The sequence below is a fragment of the Rhipicephalus sanguineus genome, chromosome 2, assembly GCF_013339695.2.
Source record: "Rhipicephalus sanguineus isolate Rsan-2018 chromosome 2, BIME_Rsan_1.4, whole genome shotgun sequence".
Classification (NCBI taxonomy): domain Eukaryota; kingdom Metazoa; phylum Arthropoda; class Arachnida; order Ixodida; family Ixodidae; genus Rhipicephalus; species Rhipicephalus sanguineus.
In genome coordinates this window covers 16,722,963-16,743,541 of record NC_051177.1, presented here as the reverse complement: position 1 = coordinate 16,743,541, position 20,579 = coordinate 16,722,963, and the positions used below count along the sequence as shown (strand labels likewise).

Below are 20,579 nucleotides of genomic sequence, written 5' to 3'. Positions count from 1 at the left end.
GAAGCATATTGAAAATCTAGGGCCCACTTCCAATCGGACGTTCTTGGCAAAGTTCGACCGTAACGGACCTTGAAAGGCAGCTTTGCCGCAATACGCGAGTGTAATGAGGTGAAGCATATTGAAAAGCTGAAGGGGTCACTTTTAATCGGGTGTTGACTGTATTTGTTTTTGGGAAGTTCGAATAGTAAAATTCCAGCGCAAATCGAATCGAATAGCAAACACTATTAAAAAAATATTCGAAATTTCGTATATTCGCACACCCCTAATTTTGGTGCGTGTTGTGGTGTCTTCAGTGACACCATTTTTCATTGATAGAGGAGCAAAACATGGCATGTGCATGCTACCTCCATTACAGTGAGTAAATGTACCCCCTTTCTGTGCCATCTGAAATTGAGCTTAAGGGAACCGGCAATTTAGTCGGAGGATTTAAGTGTACATGCTATATTTGGTAGTGCCATGCACACTTACACATGGTGATGCTTAAAGTGGCCCTGCAACACTTTCTCAGCATGGTCAGAAAACGCTGCCAATCGGTAGTCGAGGCTCCCGAGAACATGCGAGCCAAACATTATGGCGCAGCATGCAGCCTGGAATTTCCAATTAATTCTCAGTCAGCTAGAAATCGCTCCCTCTTCTCTCTACAAATGGTGCCACATACCCAAATTACTGCACCAGGTGCCCAAAGTCCACGGCCGTTGGCTGATTTGAGCATCATGAGCTGCGTAGTTACCATGGCTGCTGTGGGATGCCGCCACGTGCCCTCGCGCGCTCGCGATCACACTGAAAGTAAGCAGAAAAAAATAAGAAGAAAGTGTTCAGGGTCATGATGCGTGGTGACGAAGGGACGCATCTTCTTGCGCCCTTGTCATCCCCCTCCCTGCATGCTTTCAGCATGCTCGCTAGTACGAAAGGAGAGAGAAAGCGCTTAAAGTGTGCGGCAAATCACTATGCCTTACTGAAATCCCTGCAACTCCGCTCGTACTTGACGAATTCTAAAAATTTTTGCGACAGTAGATTTGTGAGGCATTAAGCTCTTTTAATGAAGCCATTAGATCTTGGAAAAGTGTTGCAGGGCCCCTTTAAAGGCCATTGCAGTGAAATGCTTTACTCGGGGACCGGCGCAGCAGTAACCGGCCGTCTACAGGGTCTGTTTTTAAAGTAATGAGACTGGGTCTGGTAACAAGAATTTATTGGTCCGATTGGTACAGACGATTAAAATTCTTCAAAATAATCTCCTTGGCCATCGATACACTGCTTCCAACGTGATTCCAACACTGCAAGGGCTCCCTGAAAGTCAGCTGCCGTGACCTCTTTCAGAGACTGCGACAGTACGTTGGATGGCAGGAACACGGTCGAAACGTTGACCTTACAGGCCTCTCTTGAGCTTCTGGAACAGGCAGAAGTCTGCCAGGCTCACATCAGGGCTGATACAGTCCTGATACAGTACCCTGTACTTTCCTCCTATTGTGCTTGTCCACATTGGCTGCAATTGTTTGCATTGTGCCTGTTTGTTCTGACCATGGTAGGTACTTGCATTTAAATAATAATTGAGCATGATTAGTGTGCACTTTGTGCGCTTCTTTAATCCTCTCCTACCTGCATGTAGTTCTTTTTATAAAATTGCACTTGAGCACCTAGCCTCTAGTTAATATAATACTGTTTTGAAGCTGCATGGTGCTTATGTGGGTGACCTGAAAGATTAAAGGGGCCTTGCAACACATTTCTAAGTAGTCATGGAATGACTTCAGTATTGGTCTTCATTGCCTTACAAATCTTTTTCCACAAAAATCATTCAAATGCAACAAGTATTAGTCGAACTATAGGTAGTTATTGTAGGTTCCGAGTGCTTTCTCTCTTTTCGATGGAGGCGAAAATGCTAGCGGCCCATGTATTTAGATTTAGGTACACGTTAAAGAACCCCAGGTGGTCAAAATTTTCGAAGCCGCTCACTACGGCGTCTCATAATCAAATCGTGGTTTTGGGACGTTAAACTCCAAGCATTATTATACAGGGTGCTTTCTCTCCTTCATCTGGATGACTGTGCTGGAAGCTACGCAGGGGGTGGATGGCAAGAAGCCATGTCAGTGCATGTAATTGCCTTAAGCATTTTCTCATATTTTTATTTGAACATGTCGGCCACATCTTCCCGTTCAAGAGGCCCTGCAACACTTTTTCATTGTGGTCAGTAAAGTTGAGGCTCCTATGAACATGTGAGCCAAATGCTATAGCACTGCACACAGTGGGGAATTTACAATTACGTTTCAAAGACAGCTAGAAATTGCTTGCTCTTGTTGAATTGAAGCACTTTAGCTAAGGACAGTTTTGACATGATATTTTAAAACATGCCACAGTGACGAGTGACTACCAGGCTATTAGTAGCATGTCATATTTTTTTCATGTAGTTGCAGCAGTATCTTGGAAAACGTGGGATTCGGGTCTGCATTTTAATGTATGCCTTTGCCTATGTTTTTTGTGACGTAGCTACTTTTTGCGACTACTATGATGTACTCTGGAACATTGCCTTTTTTTTTTCTGCTGCAGTGGTGTTCCATGTGGCCACGCTGATGCCTAATGTAGAAAACGACCGGCAACGAGGAAACAAGAAGCGGCACATCGGCAACGACTACGTGCACATTGTATACAATGAAAGCAGTGAGCCATATGACCTGGCGACCATTCGGGTGTGTTGTTTTCACCTGTGCATGCCGTGTTGTTCATTCTACATGGCTTGTCATATAAATGAGTGGAAAATAGATTAATGTACTGTTCAAATTTAATCATTATCATACAGAGCCAGCACATAATTAAAACAAACAGAACCGTAGGGCTAATTTACGAGTATACAACGCAATGACTTGATTTAAAATGGTTCTTTTTTTTTCACCTGTGCATCAGTCATATTCCACAGAGCATGTCTGACGGAAAGAGGATGATCTTTAAGGGCTTGTTTTTCTTTGTTAGACACAATATTAATGAGAACTAACAGACAATAATGCCAAGGAAAGTATAGGGGATGTTATTTGTAGTAATTAGGATATAAATGCGAAGAAAGTGAAGTGGACAAAAAGATAGCTTGCCACCGGCAGGGACTGAACCTGCGGCCTTCGAATGACACGTCCGATGCTCTACCACTGAGCTACGGTGGCGGTCATCCTCCCGTCCACTTTATGGGGTATATATGCGCATTGAAACCTAGGAGTGTTAGGGCCGATTGCAGCCATGGCGGTGAGTGTGGAACACTCTTTCTTTTTTCTGCCTGTTGGGGTCACGTAGCACGTGATATTTTTACGAGCTGGCAGCTGACGAATAATCCCTCGCATACTACCTGAAGGCATCAAGTCTACTAGAACGAGACCCTCGCTATGAACGTTGTGCTACACGTGCGTCCCATTCGGTGCATTTCCATTCGGAGATGCGAGAAAACAGTGCGAAACACGGGACAGTTAAAAAGACAGACCAAGCGCTTTTTTTTTTCTTTTAAACGTATACAGACGTGTTCTGCAGGACGCAGTGGCCAGCAGGTTCATACACACAAAGGGGGAGCGAAGAAGGGGGTAGGGTAGAACAATGCCCGATGTACTAGAAATGAACTGCACTAGAGTGCTTATTTGGGCCGGTTGGTACATGTTCAACGATACGAGAAAACAGCGCGAAACACGGGACAGTGAATGAGACAGACCAAGCGCTGTCCCATGTCACTGTACTGTGTTTCGCGCTGTTTTCTCGTATCGTTGAACATGTACCAACCGGCCGAAATAAGCACTCTAGTGCAGTCCATTCGTAGAAGTGCGATTTTGTCAACACCTTAATACACCATGAGGTGGCGACCTTAGCCCACGGTGCCTTAGCCCAAGCCTCGGCCTCGCTGATAGCATCCATCCATATTAAAGATAACTCTGCAACGCGTGCCTGCGCCGCCTGGTGGTAACCGCGTTCCCCACTTACGCTCGCCCCGAGAAAAATCGCGGCCGGGCTAGAGGGTAGACACGACGCACATTGCGTTTCCCTCTTGTCCCGCCGTGGTGTTCAATAACTTGGGCATGCGGCATCCCACTGCATGCCCAAGTTCTGTGTCCAGTTGGCGACGCTCTTCTGGCTGTCACACCACTTTTATGATTATACTCTCACCGTTAACTACTACAGCTACCACAAAGGTTTTTTAATCACTGATCAGAGACGTTAGTTGTCAAGATGGAGATATGCCACCAAGCGTCAGCGTGGGTGAATCCACGTTAAACGGTGCTATAGCTGCCAGACACCGATAGACATTGTGCAAGCTCTCTTATATCAATGTACTGTAAACATTCAACTACTTCTGTAGAGACACGTTTTACTTTCGTGTTATACCGATTCCTATGACGGAGGGATCAACCATGTTTCTTTTTCCTACAGGGGGACTGTCACTGTGTGTGTGTCGTTGTGCAACCACTCAAGCTGGGCCACAACTTGGTGTCTCTGGTGGGAAAGCCTGGTGAGTAGCAGCCACAAACGGAAAAGTGTGTGGACGCATGCATACTTTAAAAAGCCTATCCAAGCAAGAAAAGCTTGTGAAGAATGCAAATTGTAAAGAAACAGCCACTGTAGTTTTTGTCAAACCCTTGCATTTGCCAGCTTGAGTGGGACTTTAGTTCAGCTGAGCAGTGCACCCAAAAATAACTTCTTAGCAGTACTGTTAATGCAGCACTCTTAGTGTAAATACTCTTAATGCTGTTAGTGCAGAAAATGCACCACAGAAAATAGGCATTGTACATTACAAAGCATATGTCCTTTTACTTTTGTAATTACGGCTTGTAGGAAACGTGACATGAGGGACAGCCTGAAAAAAGGCAAGTGCACAGGGGAGCATTTTTGTGCAGTCTAACAAAAGTTAGTTGGCAGAAGCAATTAGGAATAGCACTGTACAAATCAAGTCCTTAATTTGAAGAATATGCTTGCCTGTGATGCATTGCTTTAACAGCGTCACATTTTTATCTTGTATAGCAGAGATAAAAATGTCAGGCCTGCGCAGAACACGCAGCACAGTCACAGCGAAAGCTGGAAGAGCGGCTTTTTTAGAGCCCGTTGTAAACTCTCTTGGGGCAAATAGTACAAGTACACTTGCAAGGTACCGACTACACCATAAATCATCATAATTTTTGGGAAGTAGGAAAGCATCCACTTCCCTACTTCATACACTTCTGTGGAGAAGCTTGGTACCCGCTACACATCTGTAAGGCGTTATGTGTGCTTTGTTGATGCTGTGGCTCATGACAATGGAGAATTATGGCTGAGCCCTTTGTACTAACGGGTTGAAAGCATTAAACAACCCACTTAATACACAATTCGCATTGTGTGACGCCTGGTTGTTATTTTACTCTTCTACCATGCTATATTGCATACGTTAAGGTGGTGGTCCCACTCCAGTGTAGTTTCGTTCTGAGCCACCAGAAGACGCCAGCAAGTCATGTTTGAAAAAAACGGAAGAAAATGCGCTCTCTGCATGTCGCAGCATGCGACAGTGAGAAGCCTGTCCCTGCTGCAACCAATCGATTCTTTTCAGGTGCGCCGCTGCTTCCAGAATCTGCTTTGAAACGTTTCAAATGTGCGTGACACCCCCCCTCCCCCCGCTCCCCAACAAACAAACAAACGAAAAAAAAGCCCCTGGCCCAGAGAGCCTTACTACTCCCGTGCAACTGTCCAGAAAAGAAGTGCCTCTCTCTCTCCTTGAAACGTATGACCAGAGTCCTTCGTATAACTATTTACAAGAGAGCGGTTAGGCGCTGAGCCACGCTGCCGCAAGGGTTGCTGGAAATAATGGTTCGGTTTCTGAACCGACTCTTTCTCTCCCTCTCTAAAAAGAGTAGACGACCGTTCGTTTGTGCGGTAACTCTTCGAGAAAGTTCGTCAGTGGCCCTGAACACCGGCAGTGTTGGGTCACGTGGAACAGCCCTGACCTTGTGCACGTGCATAGTAATTAGAGATTTCTCCAGTGTCACCAGATTTGGTTTGACTGTAAAGGTAGTGCGGGTGTCGCGCATGGTCCGCTTGATATTTATGTCGCTACATTCAGAACCTACCCAGAAAGCTCCTTTCCACTACTTCCTGGCTATCATTGCACAAAGCCCCTTTTCCCTGCCTTGCAGTGAGCCAAAAATGGTGATTTTATACGCATGAACGACTGAAGGGCTTTGCCTTTTTGTCAGCTAAAACACTACGAGCCTCATGCATCCCTAAACAGATGTATGGGGTGCCGCTTTCTTTTTCTTTGTTACATAGCTATATTTGAAATCTTCAAGAATATGAATGGCGATTAGAATGACATCGGCCATGTTGTGGTGCAAGCGTGGCGATCAGGCAGAGAGCGGAAGATGAGGTCAAGGAACGCGATGTACATACAAGCAGGGCATGCACTGCTCAGCTTTAGCGAAGCATATATGAGGCAATTTTTTCAGCTATAAAACAAGTCCTCCTAGCACCACAGCGAAGAGCACAAGTTGTAACACAGATGCGAATTGTGTCCTTTTAGGAGTACTGAAAAATAAAATATCTAAGGGCTCTATCTCGGCGAAACCCAACCTAGTCGACACTCGAAAGCTAACTCAGCTTTTCGAAAAGGTGTCTATGGCGGCCAATGCCGGCGATACTGAGACGGTAAATGAGCTACGTCGCGCGCTCTGGTCAGTAAGGGGGCCTAGAAAATAAGGCATCACATGATCTGCATGAGCAAAAGGATTATTTGCAGAATTTAGTTTTGCTAGAGGGTTGTTAGTTCATATAACGCAAATTGTGCAGGTGTTGTCTAACCAAGCCCATAGCCAGGGGGGGGGGGGGGCTAGGGGCCCGCCCCCCCCCCTTCTCGAAATTTTGGTGAAGTACGTGTTTTTGCCAAAAGTAAATAATGAAAATAGCTGTTTTTCTCAAACTGTCAAGGTTTTCAGCAAGTAGCGCCCCCCCCCCCCCCTCCCAGAAAAAAATTCCTGACTACGGGCCTGTGCCTAACTATTTCGCGCAATCCAAGCTTTATTCCTGCTACCTCTGCTAGATCAGTCGCCGTGCACTGCAACAAGCACATGGCAGTCACATCAATGATTTTCTAGGATACAATGATCATTCGCAAAGCAAATGTGTTACCGTTATGCGAGTGTAATTATTACGCTCGCAAATACATCTTCGATCGAGAAGACGACGTACTGAAAATCATTTTGTTTCAAACTTTAGTAGATGTCGCGACGCGTGACGTTTGTTTTGCTGCTTGCGGCTGGGAACGCTACAGCTCACATGGCCATCCGCACTTTTCGCTGCAGTCGGGGATATATGGCTCACTAACTGACGGCTTGCAAAATAGTTACTGCGCATATGCGAACAAGTTTGTTTTTCACACGAAAGCCTCAACCACAGACTAGCAGACGAATAATTTTTTCCCATTCGCCACTCATCGCTGCTTTTCCTTTCTTTCTTTTTTGACACTTGCGACGCGCTGTTTGAACGCACTGTTTGTGTGAACGCGCTGTTTGTTTGAATGTTTGACTGAAAAAAAAAAAAGCAACGAGGTGATATTCACAACATACTTCGCCCACGCACGTGTGCTCAGTTCGCTCGTATCGCACGTGCACTGTCCGTTCGTCTGTCTTCTTTTGTCTGTCGCCACACACCCCTCGCTTTTTCGTGGTTGCCCGAGAGGGGCCTCAGACACAGCAGCCACCACAAACACACGCGCACACACAAACGGGACGTCTCAAGAATTTGGCCTTTCTTTTCGCCTGAAGACATTCACCCCATCTGTAGAGGGTATTTTCAATGGAGTGAAGGGTCACCTTCTTTCTGAGCTGTTGCTTGGGAGTACAAAAGCTGAGGTCACAGTCTCGGCAGTGCATTTTTGGAGGGTCACGCGTATTAAAAACAGTCCAGGTGAGATCGCGGCGCGCAGGAGCCTTCATTGAAAACATGCATACTCCTACTCCCCACGCTATCCCGTCAAAGAGACGCAGAGGGGAGGCAAAAAGAAGACTTACAGATAGTGGTGTGTGGTTTGAAGTTAGAAAAGACACTTTCCCCCGAGGTAAAATGTTTTTGCACGCCACACTCGGAGAGACAGGGAACTTTCAAATTCAGTGCTTTCGTTTTGTCCGTCTAGGTGGCGCTAGAGGAAGATTTCCGTTGTAGTGGTAGGAATAATGTAGATTTCGCAGTATTCCTGCAGTATGTGTGTGTGATTCATGTGTATAATTGTATCAGGAGACCGTAACTGCTATATTTTAAGCTACGAATGCTCAGACTTCAGCGCTGTTTGAAGATTACACCGGTTTTGGTGACGTTTGCAGCATGAAAAATTAGGACAGTTTACGAGCTTCGTATCGCATTTCTGCTTGCTTTATTGAAAAATGCTACGTTGAGGAAATAGATCGGGGACTCTAGTTTCTCTACGTGCAAATTCAGCCACAGAACTTGAGTAGCTTTCCACAAAAATGGGCCAAGGTAGGTCCCTATATTGAAAATATTGCCAAATTTAGACGAATATAATTTAAAAAGTAGCATGTACACATCGATGTCACAGGATAGCGCGCACTTACAACGGGGACAAAGGGAGTAGATCACGACAACACAAGCGCTAACTTTCAACTAAAGTTTATTCAAGGAAAAACGGAAGAGAAGAAAATAACACAAAATACCGCGCATGCATCACTGCGCAGAAAACATAACTAAATTATAAGCCAAACATAATATCAAAGCCTAACAACATGGTAGTTGATAACCAATCTGTTCATCGTTGCAAGGCGCTAATCAGTGTGGCTAAGAAAAGACAGTTCTTTATCTGTTAGTGCCAATGACGTCTTTTCTTGGCCACACTGATTAGCGCCTTGCAACGGTGAACAGATTGGTTATCAACTACCATGTTGTTAGGCTTTGATATTATGTGGGGCTTATAATTTAGTTATGTTTTCTGCGCAGTGACGCATGCGCGGTATTTTGTGTTATTTTCTTCTCTTCCGTTTTTCCTTGAATAAACTTTAGTTGAAAGTTAGCGCTTGTGTTGTCGTGATCTTCTCCCTTTGTCCCCGTTGTAAGTGCGTACTATCCTGTGACGATGAATACATACCAACTCGCCCAGTTTTCTGCTTTGTCACATCGATGAAATTGAGCATTCAGATGGAGAATCTTGTGCTCTACATACGCCTCGAAAATGAACTTTCTCTAGCGAATAGTTACTGGACAGTCTGCTGCGAAAATTACTAAATTTGGCTGTTTTCAAAAGCTAAGCAACGAAAAAGTAGAAGTCGGACATGAATTCGCTACGTTGAGGAAATAGGTAAATATGTCTTGAAAGTGCTGCGCAAAGAACAGTGCTGTAACTGTAGCATATTTTTCAAAAAATGGTCACTGCTGAGGCACAGTCAGCCAGAACCGTGTAACTTGGCTTATTCTTGGCTATCCATCCCCAAATGCTAATGGTTGACTTGTTTTTAATATATTTGAAATGTACAAAGACCAAGCTTTTCAATGATAGATAAGTCAACTATATAAAACACGGAGAACAGCCGCCGCGTCGGCTGGAAAAGTGACAAAAACGATGTGTTCGTGCCTCCGGAGTGAGACCGCCACCTTAATGTGATTCCTTGCCCGAATAGGGTCTTTTTGCGAAGGAGTTTCAAGCATCAAGCATTGTTTTTGTTCATTGCCGTGGTGCATTTTATTTCTAAGAGAACCATCGGAAAAGATTTTCATATTGCATCTCATTGTATTAGGTTCTTCGTGTTCAAAAAGAGCACCAACAGTAATGCACCATACGATTTATTTATTTATTTATTTATTTCCAATACCTCAAAGGCCCATGTTTAGGGGTTTTACATGACAGGTGGGCAACAATTTAACATAGCATATGTTTTACAACATCTTCTTTGATCATGTTGTTAGAACTTTATTCGTTATGGAGAATCCACATGACTGACAGACATGCTGAGCCACCTCGCTCGACAAGGTCTGTCTTTCAAGAAGCAGCAGCTAATTTGTGTAGTGTTGCTGAGACTTCTGACCAGGTTCCGGGGCAGCTTGCACTTCTGGACGCTTGTGTTTGTTTACCGGACTTTTGAAGATTTCTTGGACTGCACGAAATTATGTGTTTTGTGCATGTGAGTGTAATTCGAAAGTGATAAAACCTATTGGAATAGTTGACAAGATTTCTTGGTGTTACTCCCATCATTAAAGAAGAAGGAGAAAAAAACGTGGTTCTGTGGTAGATTATAAAAAGACAGGGCGTGCAAACACGGACACAAGAAAGACGTCAGGACACCACTTGTGGTGTCCTGACTTTTTTCTTGTGTCCGTGTTTGCACGCCCTGTCTTTTTATAATGAATACCTACCAACTAGCTCAGCTCTCTGTTATTCTGTGGTAGAATACTCGACTGCCACGCAGAGGGCCCGGGTTCAAATCCCATCCGATCCTGGATATTATTTTTTCATTTTGTTTTATTTATTTATTTATTTATTTATTTATTTATTTATTTATTTATTTATTTATTTCCAAATACTTCTGGCCGTCATGGCTGTAACTGGGTGGGTACAGCAGACGTGCATACAACAGAGAAACAAAGTACGACACACTGTATAATGAAAAAATACATATATAATATATAATATATATAATATATACATATAATATATAAGCTGTAGAAAAAATACATATAAAAAATACAAAACTGTAAGAAAAAGACATACATACAGACATTGTGACGGTGGTATAGTATGCGATATGAAATAACTCGAGAATGTATTTTCGAACACCATGACAATGTACGTACAACCAATTTTATCAAAGATTTTTAACGCATTCTCATAGCTTTCATTGCTCGTCGAGTTCAATACAGACACTGGCAAATGGTACCGCTCTTTCATCATTCGGGGGAAAAAAGAATATGCAGACACATCAAGATGGGATTGTGGAACTGAAAACACAAATTGATTGCTTCATCTGACATTGCTGGTTTGCCTGGGAAGGAAAGTTTTAGTTTCAATATTAAGGTGACCTTTGGTAACAAAAAAAGAAATTCAAGTCTACCAAGTTTCTGGTGTTAAGCCAGCGTAGGTAATTCAAGCAACAGGAGCATTTCAGAAACAGTCATTTCAAAAATACCGCGATAAAATTAGCCTTGCGACTTTTCTCTCTATTTTTTCAATGCAATTTATTAACCTTTATTCAAATGGATCCCATCTACACTGGCGTATTCTAACGTTGCTCTTGCGTAGGTCAAATATACAAGCAGCTTAACGGATGGTGTTGCTAGCTTTAGTTTGCAGCAAAGGAACCATAATATTTTTTCTGCAGCTGCACAAATGCTGTTCACATATGGTTTCCAACTTAAGTCTTTTGAACTTAATAAAAACCTAAGTATTTTATAAAACCTAGTAGGTTTTTTCTCATTTCGTGTGATAGCGGTTACAAACACCGGCGGACGCAACTACGCCACCAAAATGGACTGTTGTTGTGACCTCATAACAGCTTTCACTGTAAAAAAAAAAAAGAAGGGATATGTGTATTGCGGGATTTCAATGTGCGGATAGTGATAGACTGTATCCCCAACTGATTGGACAGGCGGTGCCATATGTTCTGGCATGCTGCATACGACAACTTCAGGACACTTGCAGTGGAGCCTCCAGATGAATAGGCATCGCTCAGATCCAGTGCCCAGCATGTAAACTTGCCTGATTTTGTATTCTCATCAAGGAAGTCAAAACAAACAATATTGCGTAATGTCACTTTGCTTTGCATGAAAACAGTAAGTAAAAACGTCCCTTTGTGAGTGACAAACGCATTGTGACTGGTAGCCACAGATAGAGATGGTGGGCTTAGATAGGCTAGATTGACTAAAGGTACTGGTAACCAACCATGCTATATTGGACTGTTTTGTAGCAATATTAGCACTGCACATGCTCAAGTACTGCATAGTTGTTTCAATCTGGTGTGTGCCTACTTTGCAGTGACCAGCCAGCATGTTTAGGTTCGACTGCATGTGACATTAAATGCCAGGCATCTTTGGTGCACAGTGGCATTTGGTAGCTAATATTAGGGATGTGCTAATAGTGAATTTTTTAACCGAATTGAATACACTTGAAACCCGCGATAACGAAATCCCGAGGGAACGAAATTTCCAGCGCAACGAAATATTTTCGGAGCACCGGCGAACACCCATAGGAGTCAATGCATTTCATAACTCGCGACTACGAAAGATATTCATACCGCACTCCCTCATTAACGAAATTTTTGAAACACGAGTGCGCAAAAAATCTATTCTCGCAACATTAACTACATTCAAAAAATGCTGGAAGGCATTCATGCTACACTTAAATTGTGCAAGACTATCGCTACAGTGCACTTGAGAAGCAGCTTCCGTCATTGTTTACAAAAAAAAACATAAAGCTGGCGACAATGATGATGATGATGGCTTGCCGAAACTCCTGCTCGTTATCGCAGACTACGTAGCCAAATCCACATTTCTCATGGAGTTTCATTCGTTGGCTTGGCTCTGTGCTTGGCTTTGTCGGCTTTGCGCGCACATGGTCATGTGTGTGGAGCCATTATAATAATAATATCTGGGGTTTAACGTCCCAAAACCACGATATGATTATGAGAGACGCCGTAGTGGAGGGCTCCGGAAATTTCGACCACCTGGGGTTCTTTAACGTGCACCTAAATCTAAGTACACGGGCCTCAGACATTTTGTGTGTGGAGCCATTTGTGGAGCGTTTGTGGTCACTTGGCGCAATGTAAACTGTGTGTTGCGATTGCTTTGTCCGATTTCGCTGCCTGCGAAGATGCCGCCTCCAACGAAAAAATGGAAGTTGATCACGCTGAAAGATAAGGCTGCAATCATCAGTGACATGGAAAAGGGCAGGAAAAAAATGGACATCGCCGAAGAATTCGGCGTTGCGTGCAGCTTGCTGTCCACGATTCTGCGCTGATGCGCGCTGATCCAGCGGAGCCAGAAGAAGGTTCGCCTGTAGCCGCACTAGATGACGGTACTGATGACAGCGCAGTGCTGCCGTCACTGACCAGTGCATGGGGCGAACTTTGTGCCGTGGAAAACGAGATTCCCAATTGAGAGGCATGAAATTGCTGCATGGTAAGGCCTGCCAAAGCAAACTTGCTGTCTTTTGGAAATAAAATGTGTTTTTGTAAATTCCATGTCCTTTCTGCTTCATTCTCGCGCCAACGAAATTCCCGCAAGAGCGAAATTTTGTGCTTTCTCCGCCGATTTCGTTATTGCAGGTTTCGACTGTACAAATTAAATAGGAATACAAATCGAATACTGTTCAAATAGTTTTCGTATAGTAAAAAAACCATTTCCAAAGCAGCTCTACACTGTTAAGGTAACAATTTTACAGCAAAAGCTGTTATGAGATCAAAACAACAGCCGATTTTTGTGCCGTTGTTGTCCGCCGCCAGTGTCCGTAGCCACTCTTACGCACAATGAGAAAAAAAAAATCAAGGATCAAGCAGGATTTGAACCAGGCCCATCGGTGTGGCAGTTGAGTATTCTACCACAGAGCCACGCTGGCACTTGAAACTCCTTTGCAGAAGGACCCTATACAGGCATCATGTCGAGCTCGGAATCTTGTTAACAGATGTAATATAGTGTGGTAGCAGAGTAAAATAACACAAGGCATAGCACAATGAGAACTGCGTCACGAGTGGGCGGTTTAAAGTTACCTACCCATTACAAAGGGCTCAGCCACAATTCTTTATCATCATCAGCCACAGCATCAACAAAGGGCACGCAATGCCTTAGAGAGCATAGTGGGTACTTCCCCACTTCGCAAAATTATGATGATTTATGGCGCAATAGGTACCTAGCAACTGTACTTGCCGTAGTCGCCCCAAAAGTTCACTAGGGGCTCTGAAAGGCTGCTCCTCCAGCTTTCGCTGTGACTGTGCTGCGTGTTCCGTGCAGGCCTGGCATTTTTTAAAGGTGCCCAAGAATTCGACAACATTTTATTTGAAAGAAATATTCACAAGCTTTAACAAAGGAACATTACAGTTACTTTAAAAGGGGCTCTGCAACACTTTTTCAAGGAACCATCGAATGTCTTCACTAAAAGTTTATTGCCTCACAAAATTTTTAGAATCTGTGAAGTACGAGCGGAGTTACAGAGATTTGTCGCACGCTGTAATTGCTTTCTTTCTTCTCTCGTCCCGACGAATGCGCTAGGCCCTAAGCAGGAAGGGATGGCATGGGAGAAAGAAGTTACGTCATGCACGTGTCAGGGCCTTAGCACTTTTCTTGTTTTTTTCTTCGAACACTCGACTAACGTTCAGTGAGATTGCGAGCGCACGAGCGGGCACGTGGCAGCCTTCTGCAGCAGTCACAGTAACTATGCAGCCCACGATGCTCAAGTTAGCCAATGCCCGTGAATTTGGGTATATGGCGTGGTCATTTGAGTATATGGCATCATTTGTAGAGAGAAGAGGGAGCAATTTTTAGCCGACTTTGAGAATTATAAATTCCAGGCCGCGTGCTGTGCTAAAATGTTTGGCTCGCGTGTTCTCAGTAACCTCAACTACTGATCGGCAGCGTTTTCTGACCATGCTGAAAAAGTGTTGCAGGGCCCCTTTAACCGACAAATAATACCACAATTATTTAAACTGAGGCAAGCTCGTATAGATCAGCAACTAGAGCCTTCGAAATATTTTGTAACTGCACGCTGAAATATAGCAGTGACTACAGTATTCAAGGTGGTACTTTGTCAACAGCTTTTAAATAAAACTGAAACATAAATATTAAGCAATTTTTATTAGTTAACATCAACATAAATGTCATGGTAGCGGATTGGTGTCATGTCATGTATTGATGACACTGTTGCTTCGGCGACACTGGAGTTTTAAGCAAAAATGCTTTCATCCTCTCACCAATATAGTGCCGATGGTCCCGTAAGTACATGGGCTGCATGCATCTTGGCAATTTGGTGACGAAAACAAAAAAATTACCCCTTGCTGTCTAACGTCTCATTCATCCGAGCATTTTTCGTTGTTGCTGATTATTAAAAAAAAATAGAAAGGTATTCGGTATTTTGATTATGCAATATTCCATTTGAGTACCGAATCGAATAGAACACTATTCGATAATCTGTTCGAAATTTTTGAATATTTGCACACCCCTACTAAATATACAACTGCAACAGTGCTATAGTTGCAATGGTCGCTTCAGCAAATGTTGTGTGTTCCCTCTTGTGAAAATATTGCTATGTGTGGTCTGCACACATTGCCACCCCTCCTTCACATGTCTTTTGTTCAATGGATCAGTTCAAGTGAAACTTTAGAAAATGACTGTCCTTTGATGTTGTGCAGAAGTCCTGGAATTGCTGCGGCCACCACCTGAGCCGCAGCTGGTGCCCGACAGTAGCTTGGCGGTGTATGTGCGCCAGACAGCAATACATGCTAATGTGAGTGCCTTCATTGTAATCATTCATCAGGGCATGAGCATTTGCTGCACCGAAACAGAGTGTTGAGCTCTTACTGTTTCTTTAATGGTAATCAAGTGAAAGAGGGTACTAAATGAAAGCACTGCTGTGATCATGGAATCAAACCTGCAACTTCCATATGCTGAAATGTACGTGGGCTCAATCCCTAAACCTTATTTGTTCTCTTTTTTACAATTTTAACAATAAAGTGTTTTACGCCGGGGTCCACTAAGTACTTCCATTATGGATATGACATTGATAAAATGGACGCCAATGGGTGAGAAAAACAAAAACCAAGAAAAAGACCTGCCACTGGGAATCGAACCCACCACCTTGTGGGGGCGACGGTAAGTGCCCGACGATCAACCGACTAAGCTACCTTGGCGGATTCTGAACACTTCACGAACACGCTTTATATCTTTTACACATTCTCTCTCGCACGGTGCTCTCTGTTGGTGGTGTAGGTAGACATGGCGGAGCGGGGTGGTGCCGCCTTCTGTGAGAGGTGAAAAGAAGTAATGTGTCAAGATTGACACTTACTAGTGCTTACTCCGAGATTGCGCGCAATATCAGAGGTCATGGTAAAGCGTCTCGATACCAGCAAGGGCACCAGCCATGCTGGCGTCGCTGAGGCACCCTAGACGCACTTATGTTCCTTGCCTTTCACTTCGTGTTCGTGTGCGCCGGCTCATTGGAGTAGTGCAGCTTCCACGCGCACCATTGGGATTTCTCCACCACCGACTGCTTTGATTGCGAGAGCACCAACTAACAAAACTGCTGCAATACACGTTGCAGAAATGACACGATTTTGTTGAGCGAATGTTGTGCCTTGGTGGAGAGAGACAGAGGCCAGTGGGGCGCACGCGTTTGTGGCTTAAGCTACAAACCTCTGCCTCCTGTGTTGCTGAAGCGCAGTGTGGTAATCGGGCCCGTAACAGGGAGGGAGGGGGGGGTCGGGCGGGAGGCCTACTTCCTACCCCCAAAAATTTTGATGAAGGGGGGCGTTTCATCGAAAATAAATATTGAAAGCAGGTGTTTTTCTCAAAAACTCAAAGCCTTCAGCAAGTGCTCCCCCGAAAAAAATTCCTCGCTACGGACCTGGTGGTAGTGTATACATGAGCACAGGCGTTGGTTACCCATTGCTAGAAAGCACACACCGTGCCGTTTCTCTTCTTAATTGACGACGTCTTGAAGAAGTGCATATCGGGTACCAGTGTTGATTATGAGCTTGTTGATGTCATCTTTACGCGGGATTCACAATTCACTGTGTCCAAATATATGTTCCCAACTTCACTTACCACAACGGTTTTATCATGATCATGGGCATTAGTCGTCGCGATGGAGACATGCCACTAGACATGGGTGCATCCACGTCAAACGGTGCTATGGCTGCCAAACACGAATAGACGTTGTACAAGCTTTCATATACCACTACACAATAAGCACTACTCTGTGAAGACACACTTCACTTTCGTGTTATACTGATTCCTATGACGGAGGGATCGGCCATGTTTTTTACCTCATCCCCAATATAAAAAGGCATGAAGCTGCCTTGATGGGTGAACTTTTTGGCTAGTTGGTTGAACTTAACGTAGGGGAGCAGGGCGAAAGACAAGGACAGAAAAGGCACACATGCAGCCACACAGTGCTGTGTGTGGTTGTATGTGTGCCTTTTCTGTCAGTCTTTTGCGCTGCTTCCCTACGTTATGAAGAAAGGCTTTTTTTTAGCTGCACTAAACATTTGTATTTCTGTTTACCTGTCACTTGTGGTCAGACTGTTTAATCCACAAATGGTAGCCAGAGAATTGTCGCACGCAGCTAAAGACCACATTTCTACATTTACACACCCCATCATACACTGTTAAAATGGCCATGTGGTCACGTTTCCAAAATTACAGCACTGATGAAGTCATGCTGTAAATTGTCTGTGGCATTGCTTTCTGTTTATAGTAGTGTCTTATGTGTTTAAAAAGGGTGTAGCATACGTATTGCACAAAAAAAAGAAGTTTAATATATTACAGCGAAGGGGCAGAGGGTTCAACATTTACTCTTTGCCTTTGCAGGTGGCCTGTACCAGTCTTCACCGGTCACAAGCAGGAAGCTCCTATGTCAACAACTGGCACGAGCGGCTACAGCACTTGGAGCGGTTACGGCTGCGACTTGTGGAACGCAACACTGAACCTCCACCAGATGACCTAGCGGACCTCTAAAACCCATATAAAGTAGTAGATGATTTTGCAGCTGCTTTTGCCTCCATTATTTGGGCTTTAATTTTTATTGCGATAGCAATTAATATGTTTACCCTCCGCAGGTTCTTGCCATCGCTGTCGCCGTCATGCTTTGTATAAAGTTCAAATCGATAACATCGTCCCACGCACTCTATAGGCTAGTAAAAAGCGCTTGAGTGCTGGCGATGAATGCGGCAGAAGCAATAATCAAAAGTGTCGGCCATCTCCGTCGCACGAAGGGCAGATGCGATAACCCCACGTGTGAGGCCTGGTGTTGATGGCTCATCAAACAGACTAAACGCCCGGCGATGGAGCATGAAAGGGCGCCCCTGGGGAGGGGGTGGGGGCTGCATCACTTGAGCAGCAACTGCAAACTTTGCTCATTAGGTTGTGGTCGCAAGCACAGGTGCGCACGCTATCTCGACAGACATTAGGAGACAGCTTGTAAAGTTGCTGTGCTGTCAATGCTTACTTGGCATTTAGAGGACTGGCAGCATGAAAACTGCTTTGTTTCCTGGAGCGGCTTTAAACCAGCGTTTTGTTGAGTTACATGAGATCGGATCGAAAATAGTTAGCTGCCAGCCTTTCTTCCTATAACATTCCAATTTGTTGCTATCGCATTCATTGCTTTGCCCTTGTGGCAAAACTGATTTTTTTCTTTATGTAAAAGTAGATATCGCAATTTTTTAACTGTAACATATGACAAAGGACAACAAAAGTGTTAAACTGCCAGAATATTCTAGAACAATACATGTATTCGACTGTGTTATTTCCTGTTCATGTCTGACAAGGGTAAGCTCCAACCAGAGGAGCAGCAGTAGTGTGTCTGCCAGAAATCTGTATATATTTGGTGAGCCACACATTTCGGATACAGTAGAATAACTGTAAATGGACATCATTCAAAGAGGATTGACATTTAAATCGAACAGTCTCTTGATTGGTTAGTTTGCGTTTGGGTATTGCAAAAAAGGTTTCATTAATTGCAACTAAAATTTTTACAACTCTAAACAGAAGCAGGCTCTAAAAGGATTTTTACTAGAGCTGTGCGAATAGGAAAATTTTGGGTGCGAAGCGAATTCGAATATTGAAGTGTGAGTGCGAATCGAATCGAATATTTTTCGAATATTTCTCGAATATTTGTAGAATATTTTTCGAATACTTCGAAGCGAAATTGCAGAAAAAAAAAGTTGGAGAGGATTCCTAAGCATATTCTTATGAGATAGCAACATGAAAGTGTTTCTTTTCGCTAGGTTGAAGCGCAATGTAGAGGCCGAATTGTAGTTATGTGCATGATTTGATGCAACTAAAGTGTTGCCGACAACACTTTACACGTGGTAGGCAAAGATGCCATTTCCTCAGCCTTTCCTCCTCTTTCAACTTCTGTGGAAGCCCAACTGATGTGGCGGACAAGGGTGTGCTCCCTTCAAGTCCGGAGTTCCAAATCTGCCTCATAGACATCTATATATAATAACATCTGGAATTTTAGATGCTAAAAGCTTCGGCGCCCGATTTTTCGGACTTTCTGCCCAAATTTCAGGTCCAAAACATCCTTAATTGAGCCCCCACCTCTGCCACATCTTTCATCTCCATGTTGGAACCAGCGTTTTCCTGAGTTAATGCACTTGCGACCGTAACGAAGCTTGAAAAACAGCTTTGCCGCAATGCGGGGGTGTGATGAGGTGAAGTATATTTAAAATCTAGGGACCACTCCCAATCGGACGTTGACTGTCTCTTGGCTAAGTTCGACCGTAACGGAGCTTGAAAAATAGCTTTGCCGCAATGCGGGGGTGTGATGAGGTGAAGCATATTGAAAAATCTAGGGACCACTTCAATCGGACGTTGACTGTGTCTTGGCTAAGTTCGACCGTAACGGAGCTTGAAAGGCAGCTTTGACGCAGTACGAGGGTGTGATGAGGTGAAGCATATTGAACATCTAAGGTCTTTGTTAAGTTAGACCGTGACGGAGCTTGAAAGGCAGCTTTGCCGCAATACGAGAGTGCAATGAGGTGGAGCATATTGAAAATTTGAAGGGGTCACTTTCAGTCGGACGTTGACTGTATTTGTCTTTGGGAAGTTCGAATAGTAAAATTCCAGTGCGAATCGAATCGAATAGCAAACACTATTCGAAAAATATTCGAATATTCGCACACCCCTAACTTTTACCTAAGGATGAACAATCTGAAATATATCGTTTTGGTTACTCGCACTCACTTCCATCTAGAAACTCATATTTAATAAAAAGTCACAAAGACTCTCCTTGCACAATTGTATGTTATTTGGCCATCAATTGAAGCAATAACAGCTTTGTTTTCCGATACACCACTGGTCTTGAGACTGCCATAGCCTATTCCATATAATAGCTGTCAGCCTGGCACCATAAAGGCTCGTTCACACCGGTGACTAGCAACGGTTGCGCGACTAAGTTAGTCGCAAAGCGACTGGTCGCAAATGGTCGCAAATGGCCGTTTTGGTCGCAAAGCGACTGCTGTGGCTCAGTCGCTCACTGCTCGATTTTTCAGTAGTCGCAAACCTCTGAGCCAATCACATGCGCAGGAACGGGACGTCACCTTATTTTACGGGGCAATGGCAATACGAGCCAGTATGCGAGCAGACGTGAATTCTGTATGGAGACTGTTATAATTCGCACGCAGGTGTGAACATTGGTCGCTTTAAGTCACTTTTTGACTTCCACTCGCAAATGGTCGCGCGACCTTTGCTAGCCGCCGGTGTGAACGAGCCTTAACACAAGACCAACTAGCCAGTACATTCCCTTTATGCTCAGCATATTTAACCAAGTACAAAAGAGTGCATTGCAGATAACGCTGCACCTCTTTCTGGTTAACGGAACAATTGTTGACTGGAACACATTTTTCTAATCCCTAGAAGTTCCCTCCGATATTCTAGTGTAATTGAAGGTAAAA

The 20,579-nt window shown here is 44.0% G+C and overlaps 1 protein-coding gene and 1 non-coding gene across 3 annotated transcripts in view; one reads left to right on the top strand and one right to left on the bottom strand.

Annotated features, from left to right (window-relative positions):
• Nucleotides 1–17,670, top strand: part of LOC119382455 (tuberin) — a 122,180-nt gene extending 104,510 nt beyond the window's left edge. Inside the window, exons 27-30 of one of the 2 annotated variants that reach the window (XM_037650164.2) lie at nucleotides 2,542–2,681; nucleotides 4,393–4,471; nucleotides 15,318–15,412; nucleotides 17,494–17,670. In XM_037650164.2, coding sequence (XP_037506092.1) covers nucleotides 2,542–2,681; nucleotides 4,393–4,471; nucleotides 15,318–15,412; nucleotides 17,494–17,640 — 461 coding nt within the window. In that variant the 3' untranslated portion in view covers nucleotides 17,641–17,670. Of the gene's footprint in view, nucleotides 1–2,541; nucleotides 2,682–4,392; nucleotides 4,472–15,317; nucleotides 15,413–17,493 lie in introns of those variants that run through there. The other variant, XR_005181536.2, reaches the window with a different exon arrangement.
• Nucleotides 3,075–3,146, bottom strand: Trnat-ugu (transfer RNA threonine (anticodon UGU)). Its single transcript has one exon. It is a non-coding gene; the product is annotated as a tRNA-Thr (tRNA).
• Nucleotides 17,671–20,579: the final 2,909 nt, after the last annotated feature.